The sequence below is a fragment of the Phyllopteryx taeniolatus genome, chromosome 1, assembly GCF_024500385.1.
Source record: "Phyllopteryx taeniolatus isolate TA_2022b chromosome 1, UOR_Ptae_1.2, whole genome shotgun sequence".
Lineage (NCBI taxonomy): Eukaryota > Metazoa > Chordata > Actinopteri > Syngnathiformes > Syngnathidae > Phyllopteryx > Phyllopteryx taeniolatus.
Genome location: NC_084502.1, coordinates 35,591,657 through 35,607,126, shown reverse-complemented (window position 1 = coordinate 35,607,126; position 15,470 = coordinate 35,591,657). Strand labels below are relative to the sequence as shown.

The window sequence follows — 15,470 nt, the reverse complement described above, 5'->3', positions numbered from 1 at the left end:
GAGGAATTTTCGTGTATGTGGGTACCAGAATGTTTAAAATATGTAAACAGTATTTATACTTTACATATTTGAGACAAAGATTACAACAGTACACATATTTACTTAAATCTTTAATTATAAAACCTTATACAGTAATTAACATTTATTATACAGTAATTAATATTCATCAACATTGCCTTCTGAGAGAGGCGAAGAGGCTTGTGTTGGTGGCGGAGGTTTGGCCTTTGTCCTGATCATATTAGTGTCCAAACTCACTGTATTTTCCCTGCAATCAGCAATCCACAATGCCAATGCCGCTTCCATTTTCACAATTCTCTTATTACGCGGAGTTACCACACGTTTCGCGTCCTTATTGAAGGTTATTGATATGGCTGTATTTTGTATGTATTTATTTTATTTTTTTATGAATATTTTGGAAAAACCTGCGAAGCACTGAAGCCGCAAAACGTGAAGCACGAAGTGGCGAGGGAACACTGTACTATTAAAATAATTTACACAGTGTAATTAACAATAGGACACATCTGAAAAATAAGGTATGTATGTAAAACAATAATAGAACTATAAAGACCAACCTTGCTAATGAGCGTGATTTACTGCTGTCCATGAGCTCCAAACTGACATCCATCATATCCACGAGCATTGACAAGTTGGTGAAGACATCACCACTTAACACCGTCTGAGGAGAAACAGAATCTATGATTATTCCCCCCGCCCCATCTCTTGCCCCCATCTTTTCTGCTGTCACTCCACATTATGCAACATAAAACAAATAATCACCTAATTTTTTTTTTTTTTTTTTAAAGGCACAAAATGTTTGCGGGACAGTACACTTCGTTTATGCCATGAGAAATGTTTTTTTGTTGTATATGACAATTCTTGAATGTGCGGGTGTGTCAGCTGTCTTACATAGGTACTGGGGTCCTGCAGGTTGAAGGGACGCAGAAATTCTTCAACAGGCTCTCCAAGATTGTTTTCCAGCAGCCCTCGAATCAGCTGGTAGTGTTCTGGATCTAGAGAGCACTGTACTGATGACAGGCTGCCGTAGATAGTCATATCAGGAACTGCATGACTCAGCTCACTAAAAAATATCAAGAAACCCAAGCACATGTATAAAAAGATTAGTTACTGTTCAGTATTTGTTCAAACTTTTACAAATTGCTTTTGTAAATAAACCAGGGGCACAATTTTCACTGATGTGAACAAGCAAAGCTATGCAACCTTTGAATATTATCACCCCAAAACACATTGCAGCTCCATGTTCCCTGTCAATTGACTACCAACTACCAGACAAATTCTTGTTTTTTTTGGACATACTTGGCAAAATAAAGATGATTCTGATTCTGACGTATGTGATATTGATCAAAACTGGGTGAATCCAGTCATTAAAATATTTCATGGCTCAATATTTCACTTAATGATAGCAATACCAACACTAATCAAACTTAAAAAAAAAAAAAGTATTAAATACTCTTACACTACAAAATGTCTGAATTGTTACCCATGTACAAGAATAGTAGTAACATTAATTTTATTATAAAAAAAATAAGGGAAATAAAGTAGTTATCACCTATCCAGGTTACGTTCCACTTTAAGCTGGAGGCGGCAGCACTCTTTCAGCAGGTTTCCTCCCATCCGATGGACACAGTAAGACGGGAAAATAACATCTGAGATTTCAAAGGCGCTACAGCCTCTGTCACACGGTTTCCTGGGCAGACGCTCTGCAGCAAATATATCCATTTGTTGCAGGTCCAGAGTGATGCAATCCAAAAGACACACACGGGCTTCTGAAGGCAAAAAACATTTGCATGTTTTATAGCTTTTACAGTAATGACCTGAGAATGGTAATCAGGCCAAAACTTAAGGAATAAAAGTTTTTTTCCCCCAAAACTAGGCATCCTCAGGAAGCTTACCTGAGGCGATCGGGCTACTACCCCCCTCCTGAGTTCTTTCAGGCTGTGTGCTGCCATCAGTCCAGGCAATGACGCTGCTGGGGGAAGTTTGATGTGATCTTTGCTCATATGACCACGCTGCTGCATTTTGTGTGGGCTCCTTCTTTAAGAGAAAGCAACAGTACAACAGTAATTTATCACCAAACCAGGTTATGCCAATAGAAAGGAAAGTAGGTAAAATCCTGAAGAAAGAGCGACTGAAATTTAGTTCAACTGCATTGTTTTTAAAGATAAATCAACCAACAATGTTGCAGCAGGTTTTCAAGGAATAAAACTTTAATTTTAACTGCATGTTTTACTGTTGTATTCTGTATGTACGGGCTTTAAGTAATGTGGCTAAAAGGGCAAAAAAAGCAGGTGAAGAATATTGGTGGCAGCACAATGATCGATCGTGTTCCCTCACTAGAAATGGGGTTTTAGTTGTGGTGGAGGATAATATAAACACATGAAATTAAAAACAACAATGACGCGGGTAAGACAAATAAGTGGTGTACCACCCATATGTTATCAGCTTTGCATGCTTGAAAACCCAGCTGCCAACATACAGTAATAGAAACAATACCTCGTAGTACCTGGAATGTAAGTGCCTGATTCTACCAAAAGCAATGGCCAAAATTACTACATGGTTTAACCATTACTGTCAGTACAAAATGTGCTTTTGTCTGGTACAGTTGTCATTTTCACCTCTCCACCCCAACTGCCCCAGTCTTCTATGAGTGCTTGCCGTAGAACCGTGGTCTATAGTTCATGGCAATGTCTTTTCACACTAGTTAAGTGCACATTATTTAAAATGCCAAGCAATGATCTCAGAGCCTGCTGATAAAACTCCACCACAAAAATTATAACTACAAACTCCACAATGTGAAACACCCTCTATTCTGGACTCTGCTCAGTAATACAGTACTAACTAATCCAGAAAGCATGTCTAATATTACAAGATTTAAAGGTAATTTCTTGGACTTAGTTATTTTTTCTTAAAAGAATAGTCTTTATTTTTCTCCCAGGTGGACATTTTGCATTCATGCTATACACACACAAGCCTGAAACGCACACATGCACAAACAGGATGCACCAAAAAGAAAGATGTCAGGGTGAGCAGGTAGCACAAAAAACGAGTGATTAAAACAATTACGAGTTTGCTCAAGGGAAAACAAACAGTACTGTAATCAGAAAGTGAAAGCACTACACCAGCAACCAATCCCAATAAAGTATTTAGTGAGACATGAATCAACGGCCCTCTGGTCCTTGGCCCCAAAATATTTAATTGCTTAATGATTACTTATTTACTTAAAAGACTGGAGAGGCTAAGTGTTTCCATGTGGTTTGTTTCATTTTCATCTTGGTGAGTCCATCATTGAAACAACAATATGGTAGGGGTTAGAATTAGAGTGAATGCTTGGATCAACAATTGAGGACTATGACTCACCAGAGAAGGGAAAAAGGCATGTGCCATGGTCATTTTCTCTACCTTGTCTCGAGCGGAGAAAGTGCCATAGGCACCAGCAGGTAAGAAGCAGTTCAGCAGCCTCAGCTGGCCAAGATTTGCTACAATGACCCTTGTTGAACTTGAGCTTTCTGGGATGATTATGACTGGAGCGCCAGCTTCGATATCTAGCAGAACCCTGCATGCCCGTTGAGGACGGTCCCGTATCTGCAAAAAGATACAAGATATAGAGAAGACAAAAAGGTGAGGGTTTTCACTGTTTTCCCTTAACTCAGAGAAATCCAACACTTGCTCAGGAGGGATTGTTGTCTTAAAGAGAAATCTGTACAAAAAGTGATCTATTATTGATATCGATGTGTGTATTTAAGTCCAAATGAATTAAATGTCAGATATGCCTGCCACACAGTCAAGGGTTTGGGTTTTAATCTAAAGTTGTCATGCTCTCCCCATGCTTGCGTGGGTTTACTCTGGGTACTTGGCTTTCCTCCCACACTACAAAAACATGCAGGTTAAGTTAACTGAAGACTCTAAATTGCCATCCATCCATTTTCTTCCGCTTATCTTGGGTCAAGTTGCAAGGCGAGCAAATACTTTTGCCAATAGTGCATTTCCCGGCATGGAGTCCTGTGTTACTTACAGCTTGGCCCTCCATCGCAGCCCTTTGCCTGCCAAGGACATCCTGTAACTGTGTGAAGTGCTGGATGAAGGCCACCACCTCAGCCTGGAAGCGCTGCGTGTGGACATACTGCACTGAGGCCATCAGCAGAGAAACCTTGACGTCATATTCACGCTCCAGGTAAGGATCTGACACACCATATCTGAAGCGGAATATAATGGTGACCAAATGTTTAAAATGCTAACAAGTATGAAAGGACTGTAGAAATTGGACTTCTGTGATCTGTACCTGTGGATGTTGAATATTAGAGCCTCTCCTCCACGTGTTGTGAAACGTTCCCGGTAGAGATCGCCATATGGGGTCAGATCGCTGAGGGACAAACTTCCCAAACTGCCTGTCAATACCAGGTTGCTCTCTAAAATTTAGGGAATGAAACATTTAAGAATATTACAACAGCTTTGAGTGTTTCATGACATTTGTGTTCATGTCAGGCAACATTAATTTCAAACGGTTTTTCATACCCAACATTTCCAGATGCGCAGATAATTTTATCACAGTGGCTCTGGCAAGCTCATTGCCTTCTTTGTTCAATACAAGAGACAAGGAATGAACCTACAAATTAAAATACAGACAGATTATTCATATGAGAGTTAGTAGTCAGTCCAGGCCTTTACTAACTCACACAATTCTTAAAGGTAATTAAAATAAAAATAGAAAACTAAAGTGTGCACATTTCCATCCATCCATTTTCTAGCGCTTATCTGAGGTCGGGTTGCGGGGGCAGTAACTTTAGCAGGGACGCCCAGACTTCCCTCTGCCAACCCACTTCCTACACCTCTTCCGAGGGGATCCCGAGGCGTTCCCTAGCCAGCAGAGAGACTTAGTCTCTCCAGCGTGTCCTGGGTCGTCCCCGGGGGCTCCTCCCGGTGGGACGTGCCCAGAACACCTTACGTGGGAGGCATCCGGGAGGCATCCGAATCAGATGCCCCAGCCACCTCATCTGGGTCCTCTTGATGTGGAGGAGCAGCGGCTCTACTCGGAGATCCTCCCGGATGACCGAGCTTCTCACTCTCTCTCTAAGGGAGAGCCCGGACACCCTGCGGAGGAAACTCATTTCGGCCGCTTGTATCCGGTATCTTTTTCTTTCGGACATGACCCACAGCTTGTGACAATAGGAACGTAGAGAGCTTCTCCTTTCGGCTTAGCTCCTTCTTTACATGAGTGTCCAAGACATGTGGCGGCAAGTCCGATGACACGACCACACAGTCAATCATTGAACTGCGACCTAGGGTGTCCTGGTGCCAAGTGCACGTGTGGAGACCCTTATGCTTGAACATGGTGTTCGTTATGGACAATGAGTGATGAGCACAGAACTCCAATAACAGTACACCGCTCGGGTTCTGATCTGGGGGGGCCGTTTCTCCCAATCACGCTCTTCCAGGTCTCACTGTCATTGCCCACTGTCATTGCATTGAAGTCCCCCAGCAGAACGATGGAGTCCCCAGCGGGAGCGCTCTCCAGCACCCCTTCCAAGGACTCCAAAAAGGGTGGGTACTCTGAATTCCTGTTTGGTGCATAGGCACAAACAACAGTCAGGACCTGTCTCCCCACCCGAAGGTGGAGGGAGGCTACCCTCTCATCCACCGGGGTGAACCCCAATGTACAGATGCCGAGTCGGGGGGCAATAAGTTTGCTCGGCGCCTCTCACCGTGGGCAACTCCAGAGTGGAAGAGAGTCCAACCCCTCTTGAGAGGACTGGTACCAGAGCCCAACCTGTGTGTGGAGGCGAGACTGACTATATCTCGTCGGAACCTCTCGACCTCACACACCAGCTCGGGCTCCTTCTCATTCCACGTACTTAGAGCCAGCTTCTGTAACCGGGGATCGGATCGCTAAAGGTCCCTGCCTTTGGCCACCGCCCAGCTCACACTGCACCCGACCCCTATGGCCCCTCCCACAGGTGGTGAGGCGATGGGAAGGGGGACCCACGTTACCCTTTCGGGCTGTGCCCGGCCCCCGGGCGCCATGGGTGCAGGCCGGCCTTCGAGCCCGACCTCCAGGCCTGACTCCAGAGGGGGGCCCCGGTGACCCGCATCCGGGCAAGGGAAAACGTCTTCCTGAATTGTTTGTCATCATAGGGGTCTTGGGAGCTGTGCTTTGTCTGGTCCCTCACCTAGGACCTGTTTGCCATGGGTGACCCTGCCTGGGGCATAAAGCCCCAGACAACTTAGCTCCTAGGATCATTGGGACACACAAACCCCTCCACCACAATAAGGTGACAGCTCAAAGAGGGCACATTTCCTTATATTTTAAATGCATCAACAAATGCCAACAATTAAAGTGACTAATGAAAATCAGTTGCTCTAATGAGATTCAAAGAATGAAACATTTAACAAATATTTAAAAATTCTTATCAGAAAAGATATGACAACTAGGTTATACAAATATTTCTTTCCCCAATGAGAGAATTTGTCTGGATGCAGCAAGCGCTACCTAGTTTAATAATTTTTTTTCAGCCCTTTTGATTGGAGTATTAATCTGATAGCCAATATTTATGTCACTCTAGTCCTGCCTTTTGACTCTCATACTTTATTGACTTCCACTGACTTACCTTAAGGTCCAATTTGGTGTTGAAGACCTCGTTTGGGTCCTCCTCAGTGAAGTCTGACTCAGAGAGACGATGTCCTGGCACACACTGAGGGGAACTAGGAGGCACCTTCATTGCATGATTATTGGCTGTGGAGCCAATACCAAAGAAATCCAGGATGACTACCCAGGTCTGCAACGTGATTAATACATCCAGGCAGTTAAAGTCGATATCGATGCTTCGTCCCACACTGCCATAACGGCTTTTGAACTCTGGGTGGTTCTGATCCACCAGCAACACGTTGATGTGAACTAATGACTCATCAAATTCGGAGGTCGGTTGAGGGGAAGATGAAGGATGAGTAGGGGAGGGTGGGGGAGTGCTGGGACAGTCAGGATCCTTCTTAGCTTTGTGATGACTTGCTGAAGGAGTACCGGCATGCCTTTGGTAGAGTTGAAAGACATTCTGGGCCTCTTCCATGTGGGAAGGCAGAGAGCGAGGCATTTCTGGGTACTGGGCATTTGTTGTCGATGGACAGCTATGAGAGAGGTACTCTTTTTGACTGAAAGTGGAAGGCTTTGGCGCTCCACGGGACACCATAAGATGTTTATGCTCAGGATTTTGCTCTAGGAGATCCTCCATGAGCAGTGAACGCAGAATTAGCTGGACTTCTAATACATGCGGATGCTCTTTGGTGAACTCTCCCTCCAGGTCACGGAACTGTAGACTGATTAAGCCTTGTGAGCCCTGGGTAAGGTCAGCACTTAACTGGACTTGCAATTCTGCTACATGAACAGATACTTTCAGCTGAGTAAATGCAGGAGAATCAGGACTTGGCTTTTGAGACTGAAGAGGCAAAGGAGAGGAGAGCAATGAGTGTGATAAACTCATATAGGGAGGATCCTTTGCAAACAGTCCTCCGTGGGGGTCAGGAAAGCGGTGAGGCCTGGAGGAGGAAGGAGTTGGTGGTGGGGGTGTTGGAGGTTGACTGGGTGAAACATGTTGCTCCTCAATGACAAATAAATTATCAAGCGTCTGGAGGACCTGTTCATACACAGCCTTACAAAGGAACACCTATAACCAGAGAGTTAAATATTAATGGAGACATTTTATCCAAAAGCAAATTTTATATTATTACTTTGTATTTTGGGAAAATCTAAAAATCTATGCTAAATCAGTAGTCATGGTGAATTCACAATAATTAACGTTTTTACAGCCTGGGGCAACCTCTTCTCAATTAAATTCCACTAATAAGAACAATAATTCTCTTGAACGTTACACATTTACTGCCCAACTTTTGACATTGTTTTAATTAATCATGTTAAATTACATTTTCCATGTATAATGTGATAGTTACGTCCAACTTTTGCATTTTTATTAAATACAGTTGTATCTTGAAATTTGAAAATGATGTCCAATTTGGAGTTTAGACAAACAGGCAACCCAGGGCTGTACTAACTCACACAATCTTTTGGAGTATGTAAAATAAAAACCCAAAACTAGTAAGTAAGTGTGTGTATTTCCAAGAATGAAAGTCACTGATTAAAATCAGTTAATCACATAAGATTAATTTAAAGGGGAAAAAATGAAAAAATATGACAATTAGTTCATACAACACATATTCCCCAATCAGACAATTTATACAGTGTATAGTTTTACATCAAATTAGGGGTTAATTTACATTTGTACCAAAATAAGATCCATGAGGCGCATCATTTTATTACAATGAGTCATCGTTGAGTAAAGAGAGTATTTAAATATTTAAGAATTAAAGATTATGGTTTTCAACAGACTAAAAGACTGGATAACTGTTTACACTTAAATAACAAATGTTACTTATAACATTGCCTGTACAGAAAGGTTTTATGATGGTGACAGTTGACTCTGGAGTGAACTACTACAAATGTAATTGAACACAATGGGAAACTTTGTCCAAATCAAAGGTATACCAGCATCACACAATGGATTATGGTCCAGCTTCGAGTACCACTGTACTTTCTTTCAATCGAGTATATACCTGAACTGGTGTGACAAATTTTCCTTCGACTTTCAACAACCCTGTGGTCTTCCATGGCTCTTTGGAGGTGAGAAAAGTATATATTTCATCATTGATGGAGACCTTCTCCAGGGTAAACTGTATGGTGGTGTCTTTTAATATATGGAAGGCTGGTGAAGAAAAGAAATACTACATTAGTAAGATTATGGTACTTAGAAGTTTTTAGTATTAATATTGTTACCTTTTCCTTGACTGAGGTATTCAAAGAAGTCATGACGTGTGAACTGTGGTTCATCACGACTGATGCTTCTGCTGTTAGGAGAGGGTGAAATACCGCCATTTTTGTCCACTCTCTGCATTTTCTTCAAAACCAAATGACTTGTGTTTAGGGAGTACAACCGAATATCCTTGACAAGCACCTGCAGTCTCTCCCCTTCAGAATGTTGGCCAGTAATAAAATTCTGGATAGTTATACTACCCAAGTGCCCCACCAGCAGTTCAGGGTGTCCAGGTTTGCGAGGAATGGACACTACTGGTGATTCAATATTTATATTTAGGGTCAACTTTACAAAGAATGTGTCTAAAGTAGGTTCCGTTTCCTGCATGGGAATATCCTCTTCATCCTCCAATGGATAAGACCAACTCTGAGTTCGACTTCTTCGTGAGGGAGTCTCAAAGAGTGAAAACATACCACTGTACTCTGCTGTCTTTGTGGCAAGAACTGTTGACACTTTGGTGGCAGCACTTTTCAACATAGAGCGAAAATTGTCCTCTACCTCGTTAGCAGAAAGACTCAGCTCCGTCAAGAACTTGGCTGAGTGGTTGTAATGCAAGGATGCCATATGCAGATGTAAAGTGCAGTCCCCTTGGGAATTTTCTCGCAGGCGGAAATTCAAAGCTTCTGAAGGAGAAAGTTCTTTGTCAGCCAGTAAAGTTAGAACTTCATCAGTTAATGAGTCTTCTGCATTGCCAATGCTCACTACAAACTGGCTTCGGCCTCCCTCCTGGGTCAAGTCTACCAACTGAATGGCACCAAGTGACCCATTAATGTCCATTCGACTACCTATGGAAACATTAACCTTGGTGCCAGTGATGCTGGCAGTGGCAATCTTCAAACCTTTCTTCTCAGCACCCAAGACAGTGCCCGTGGACACAGTTCGAAGGAGAAGGAGGTTAAGTCGATGAATCTCTACAGTTAGCTCCTTGTTCTGGTCATATGTTGACCGAAATGTTCCATCATCTTCCTCAGTGTAGAGCTGTGTTGCAGGTTGCTGCAATGATGATGTCCAATTGGTTTCTCCCTTGGGGAAAGACTTTTGAAGGAACTTCAAGAGTTCCACCATAGTCTCGGGATTTAGAATAATGTCCAAGTTATTGACTTGCATGCTTATTACCTGAAGGGAGCTGTCCAGGTTCATGGAAGGGCAATCTGAGCTCACAAACTGGTACTCAAGTTTGATTAGGGCTTCATTATCCTTGAGACAGGAACTGAGGGAAGTGATTTTATCGGTCCGCAAACCTGTTGATGACTCAGTGTGATGGCTTTGTTGGTCTGAAGATCTGCTCTCATATGACATTGAGGAAGATGGCTGGCTCTCTTGAAGACTGCCAGTGGGGATGTCAAAACTGAGATTTTTATGAGATGACACTAAAAGGTCAAAGTCTGAGCCAAAGGTTTGTAGGGTGTCGACCAGAAGAAGACCGTGGACAGTAAGAGAGACTTCTGCATCATAAGGTCGCTTGACAAAATGGGCATTTGTGCCAAATACCTTGAGAACAGATATGTACCGGCCATCACTCTCCACACCAAGCTGCATATAGTTTATTTTGAATTCAGCCAACAGCAAACGGGATTCCACCAAGACTTCCCTTGTGTGCTGCTCTAAAGTTATGACACTTTGTGTCAAGTTCTTTGCTGAACCTTGGATCTTCCAGGAGCTGTCCTCTCTTTGAAAGATTTTCTCATGGCGGAGAGTAAGAGGGTCGGGAGACTTTGACCCCTTATCTCGGCCTTTGTCTCCATTCCCAGCTGGACTGCTGAGCCTAGCCAGACAACTCCTCAAAGCTGTCATCTTCTCAAGGTTAATATGAACTTTCAGATCAGGCAGGGTTCCTGACAACACAGCCCCAGGGAGCTGGGGATCTGAAGTGTACCGCAATCTCTGCTCCAGTTGCAACAACACATTAAATTTCTCTACCACGTGAGTCGGACCTACTTCACTCTCGTTAAGGTTTTTCCAATTGTCCTTGTAGCGACCGACCATTATCTGAAGATCGTTAAACGACAAGGAGTATCTTTCATAAAGCTTTCTACTATAGGCCTTTGTACTTTCAGGTGATCTGAGGCTGGGAAGCTCAGGACATTTTAGCCAGTCTTTCAAGGGCATGTCAAGCTCAGGTGGAGACTCCTCTGGTGGAGTTGCCAAGGGTGTCTGGTACTCGTCATCACTCATGTCTTCCTTTTCAGGTTGGGTAGTTTTGCAGTCTTTTGAGTCATCTTCAAAGAAGAGATATATAGATATGAAATTATTTGAAAATGTAAAGCAAAAGAATAAATAGACAAATGTAATGTTCATATAATAGTGACATAAAATAATTGGATAATTTACCTTGAGAGTTGGTGAGCAAAACCCTGCCTAAATCAATGATAACTAACATTGGATCCCCTGACTGGAAATCATCAGGGAAAATGACCTGTGGTGCACAAATGTCTAGTTTCATAGTCCAACGCTTACTGTTTTCCTATAGAGCAAGACAACAACACTTTAAAATAATGTATTTGCCTTTTGAGTCACAACACTTGGCAGTTAATCTGACTTACAATAAATTCTCCAACAAGCAGCTGATCAATAGTTTGTCGGATTTCTGCTTTTGTCTGCCTTTTTAACTTGTCATACTGTCTCCTGGCAGCTTCTGCCACTTTCAGCTCTAACTCAGACTGATAGCCAAAACCTAGAAATAAAAAAGGGATTGCCACATAATTAAAATAATAGAGTCGCGTTTGTGTTTTTATATGCGTTATTTTGTTAAATGAATTTTTAGAATGGTGTTGGCTGTGTAGAACCCCATCACCTACAATGAGCCACTGACTAACATCTGCGGTGATGCAACCATGAATAAACACACATGTAACTCTTCAGGCAGAGTGTCAAAAGTACTCACACTTCTCACGTGTTAAAAAAACAAGACTGGTAGAAGTACTGATTCAACTCCTTTACTTTTGTACAAGTCAAAAAGTTTAAAGTTGAATAGACTATGTAGTACTGACTTACCGGAGGAATGGACTCGTCCTTTATAGAAGAATTCTGTCACTTTTTTGATTGCTTGCGGATTGTAGATGATGTTCAGTGGGCTAGTGTTCACTTCCAGTCTTCTTTCAAATTTAGACCTTACAGGGTTACGCTCATAAAGCATTTCAAACACTGGCGATGAAAAGCTCTCTGCATTTGAACTCCCTAACAAGAAAAACAAAAATGCCCAACTCACAGAATACAGAAAACAAAACGTGAAAACATACAATTTCTCCACAGAATAAGGTAAGACAATTCTAAAAGTGACCAAAAATTGCTTATGAAACAAAAGGTGTCAAAATACAAACACAAACACCGGCACTATGTAGTCCATTTAATTTATCAAAGAAGCAAACGTTAGCATTGAATTTTACAAAACAGAGGCTTTACCCGGCTTGCTGCTGGGCTGCCCAGATGTCTGGTTAACAGTAATGACAACCTTGTCCTGCAAGACACAAAACATGTAATGCACAAAACCTATACAGTACATTTTGACAGATTGTATACTGCCAGGTTCCTCCATGAGCTATTGGTTACCGTTTTTGGAGACACCAGTACCGGAAAGATGGTGTCGTGTGTAGTCAAGTCTCTGAGAAACAAACCATCCAACTTTACAGACAGTAGAGAAGATTCTGAGCGAGGCAAAGACTCCATAACCACTTTCACCTCTGTGGACATGACAGCACAATGTATTCAATTGTGTGTGTAGGTGCGTATACTTGTGAATTGAAAATGTAAGAAAATGTTTTATTTGAAGGACCACGAAAGCAGTAGATCATCAGCATCCTTTTGTTGGGTAAAGAATTATTATTATCATTATTATTTTTTATATCTAGTTATGAACATATTTTGGTGGTGTTGCAGAAATCTTAAACATCTACAATCAAGCAACACCTTCACAGACACGGGGCTTTCAGAGAGAAGGTAGAAAGCACTTGTAACAGTCGAGAAAAAGATTGTATTTGATTTTGCCAGAAAAATGAAAAGCCACTACAGAAACATACAAAATATGATTATAAACTTGATACGTGTAGACAACAAAAAGCATACAGTAGAAAAATCCTATGCAGTCCTTCCACTTAAAGGTAGAATTTGTAGTTATAAAAAAATTTTAAAAAACATTTAAAAACATTTTGTCATATATAGTATGTCAAAGCTGTCTGTCTGACCTGACAGTAGAGTATTATTAATATAATCTGTTGAAAAATTATCTCTCTCTGGCCAAATAGTATAACTCTATAGTTTAATTTCCATTATCATTTTACAACTGGTCATGGTGCGACAAGAATAGCCAATCAGAGACTGTAGAGGCAGAAGGCGTGACCAAATAGCGTCAATCATTTGCTCACGCACACACAGCCTCACAGGGACATACCACAATCTCTCACAAAGGAGACTACTATAGTTCCTTGGTCGATTATTCAACTCCGGTAGGAACTCAAGTTAAAAAGCAGGAATTGGACAGCTCAAGACAAATCAAGGGTGAACATGTATAACAGTGGTATCATATACGTGGATGGATGCATATGGCTGGGTTTTGGACAACCGCTGACGCCTACGTCACCGTTCTCACCGGGTTGTCAGGTAAACTGATCAATTCATATTTTTAATTGATTGTACATTCCAAAAAATACATCAAACCTGTAATTTCATGTTTCACAGTACTACGTCATGAATAAGTCATGCTAGCAATGTAACAATGTAGCAATGTAATGCCTTGGTGTGCCATGCACATGCGTTAGTGAGCGGGGAGGGTTCTTTGGGAAGAGATACGAGGGGACGGGGGCAGGGATTGAAGGGAGGCTATATTTAAATCTTGCTAGCAGTCTGAAAACTGCATATTCTACCTTTAACCAGAAATACAGTTGAGTTGGATCATTAAGTTGAGTTTGCGTTACATCGGTACAGTGTTAGTTCACATTGTTGATGTCCATAGATACGGCATCCACTCAATGGCCCAATTTGCAAACACTTTGCTAGCACAAAACCCTGAAAAGAATAAGTGGCATTGTCTCTTCACATTCACATTTTTCGCTTACCGGAAACCTCTAGCTGGATGACTCCACTCTCGTGTGGCATCTTGTCTTTAGAATCTTGATGAAAGAGAGTAACTACACCTTTCTCCAGTGAGAACTCCAGCCGGGCAAACAGGTAATCTCGCCTTGTAAATGTGTTCATAGTGTGGGAGTCTTCCAGGGGGTCAAACAAATTATCTGTTTCAGCTGGAGAATAAAAACAACATCAGCACCAGCAGTCATTTGCAATCAGCTCAACAAATAATGGAACACTATGTTTTCACTTCAATGGATTCATATTTGACATCCTTTTTCTCGATGGATGACAGTAGTCAGTTCCTACATTGGTAAGCATGGCGACATTGACTGGGATTTAAAGCCACAAGCTACATATCTCACCCAGAATATCCCAGGAGGATGGGCTTGGGAGAAGCACCTCGGGACCTCTGTCTGGGTCCAGAGAATCTCCATACCAGCCACCCCAGCCTGGAAACCAAGACTGCAGGTACTGGATCATACCAGAGCTCCCACTCTTGGGGATCAATGTCGTGGGTGAACAGGGCTGGGGATCACTGCTGGTCTCTCGGACATTCTGTGTGAGAAGAAAAACAAGCCGTAATTTAAACTCTTAAGAAGAAAAGGTTTAAGAGAAGTGGAAACATTTTGTAAGAAAACCAAATTATTTTGTTAAATCTGTGAATTCTTGTGTTAGTCATCTCACCTCAACAATCTCTTCCTGTTTTCGAAACCAATCATGGACGATTTCGCGGAGACTCTGTAGCTCTTCCAAGGTCTGCTCCTCCTCTACACGCTCAATCTCACTCTAATTGATCAAGACAAGTACATACACAAAATACAACAGCCATATCACATGAAAGACACTTTTTTTGAAGCACGAGTACAAATAAACATTTGTACAATCTATCAAACAAATGGCAACCGAGTAATTGACTTTTGTAGTCTCCTGTAATTCCTTCAGGAGTTATAATGCTTACGTTAGAATTATTTAGCTAATCCGACATTATAGATCACTGTTGGTTATTGTATACTACCTCTTCTTGGAGGCTTAGTGGAACTCCTTTGAGTTTTCGGAAGTACAGGCTGGTGTAAGTTTGGAGATCTCGTGCCCGCTGGAGGGCAAAGGTCCAACTTCCCCGACGCCGCTGTTCCCTGATCTCACTTAGGTTTGCCTCGATGGCAAACAACCACCATTGTCTGCAGCTAGGAGAAAATGTTGAACGTTTAAATACATTTAGAAAGCACTATATATTTGCATTGCTTATTTGGTGATTTCCCCCAGAGGCTGAGCTCTGTCTTACTTTCCAGAGACGGGGCTGTTAGGTCTCCATTTTCGGTAGAGCATTTCCCTTTCGCGGCGATATACCTCTTTAAGGAAGGCCATGATCTGTTGGTATTGGACCTAAGAGAACACACATTTAATGTCAGAGTCAATCGCACAAGTAAACACAACAAAACAGTGGTTTCAAATCTCAGTGTAACAAGAAAAAAGTAAAAATATTACACCTTAAGAGACTTGCTGTAAAGTAACTCTGTCTGACAAATACAGTCGCAA

At 42.0% G+C, this 15,470-nt stretch overlaps 1 protein-coding gene across 7 annotated transcripts in view; it reads right to left on the bottom strand.

Annotated features, from left to right (window-relative positions):
* The window catches only part of vps13d (vacuolar protein sorting 13 homolog D), a 120,638-nt gene that overhangs the window by 81,526 nt on the left and 23,642 nt on the right, over positions 1-15,470 (bottom strand). For 4 of the 7 annotated variants that reach the window (XM_061791836.1, XM_061791870.1, XM_061791827.1 and 1 more), the window contains exons 10-30: positions 15,217-15,317; positions 14,950-15,118; positions 14,619-14,720; positions 14,297-14,489; positions 13,922-14,104; positions 12,420-12,550; positions 12,273-12,327; positions 11,865-12,047; positions 11,414-11,544; positions 11,202-11,334; positions 8,834-11,089; positions 8,614-8,762; positions 6,621-7,670; positions 4,531-4,621; positions 4,298-4,424; positions 4,031-4,211; positions 3,376-3,600; positions 1,911-2,052; positions 1,568-1,784; positions 907-1,078; positions 573-676 (exon numbers count right to left, since the gene is read on the bottom strand). In XM_061791836.1, coding sequence (XP_061647820.1) covers positions 573-676; positions 907-1,078; positions 1,568-1,784; positions 1,911-2,052; positions 3,376-3,600; positions 4,031-4,211; positions 4,298-4,424; positions 4,531-4,621; positions 6,621-7,670; positions 8,614-8,762; positions 8,834-11,089; positions 11,202-11,334; positions 11,414-11,544; positions 11,865-12,047; positions 12,273-12,327; positions 12,420-12,550; positions 13,922-14,104; positions 14,297-14,489; positions 14,619-14,720; positions 14,950-15,118; positions 15,217-15,317 — 6,095 coding nt within the window. The remainder of the gene's footprint in view (positions 1-572; positions 677-906; positions 1,079-1,567; positions 1,785-1,910; positions 2,053-3,375; positions 3,601-4,030; positions 4,212-4,297; positions 4,425-4,530; positions 4,622-6,620; positions 7,671-8,613; positions 8,763-8,833; positions 11,090-11,201; positions 11,335-11,413; positions 11,545-11,864; positions 12,048-12,272; positions 12,328-12,419; positions 12,551-13,921; positions 14,105-14,296; positions 14,490-14,618; positions 14,721-14,949; positions 15,119-15,216; positions 15,318-15,470) is intronic. The other 3 variants (XM_061791845.1, XM_061791854.1, XM_061791863.1) reach the window with 3 other exon arrangements.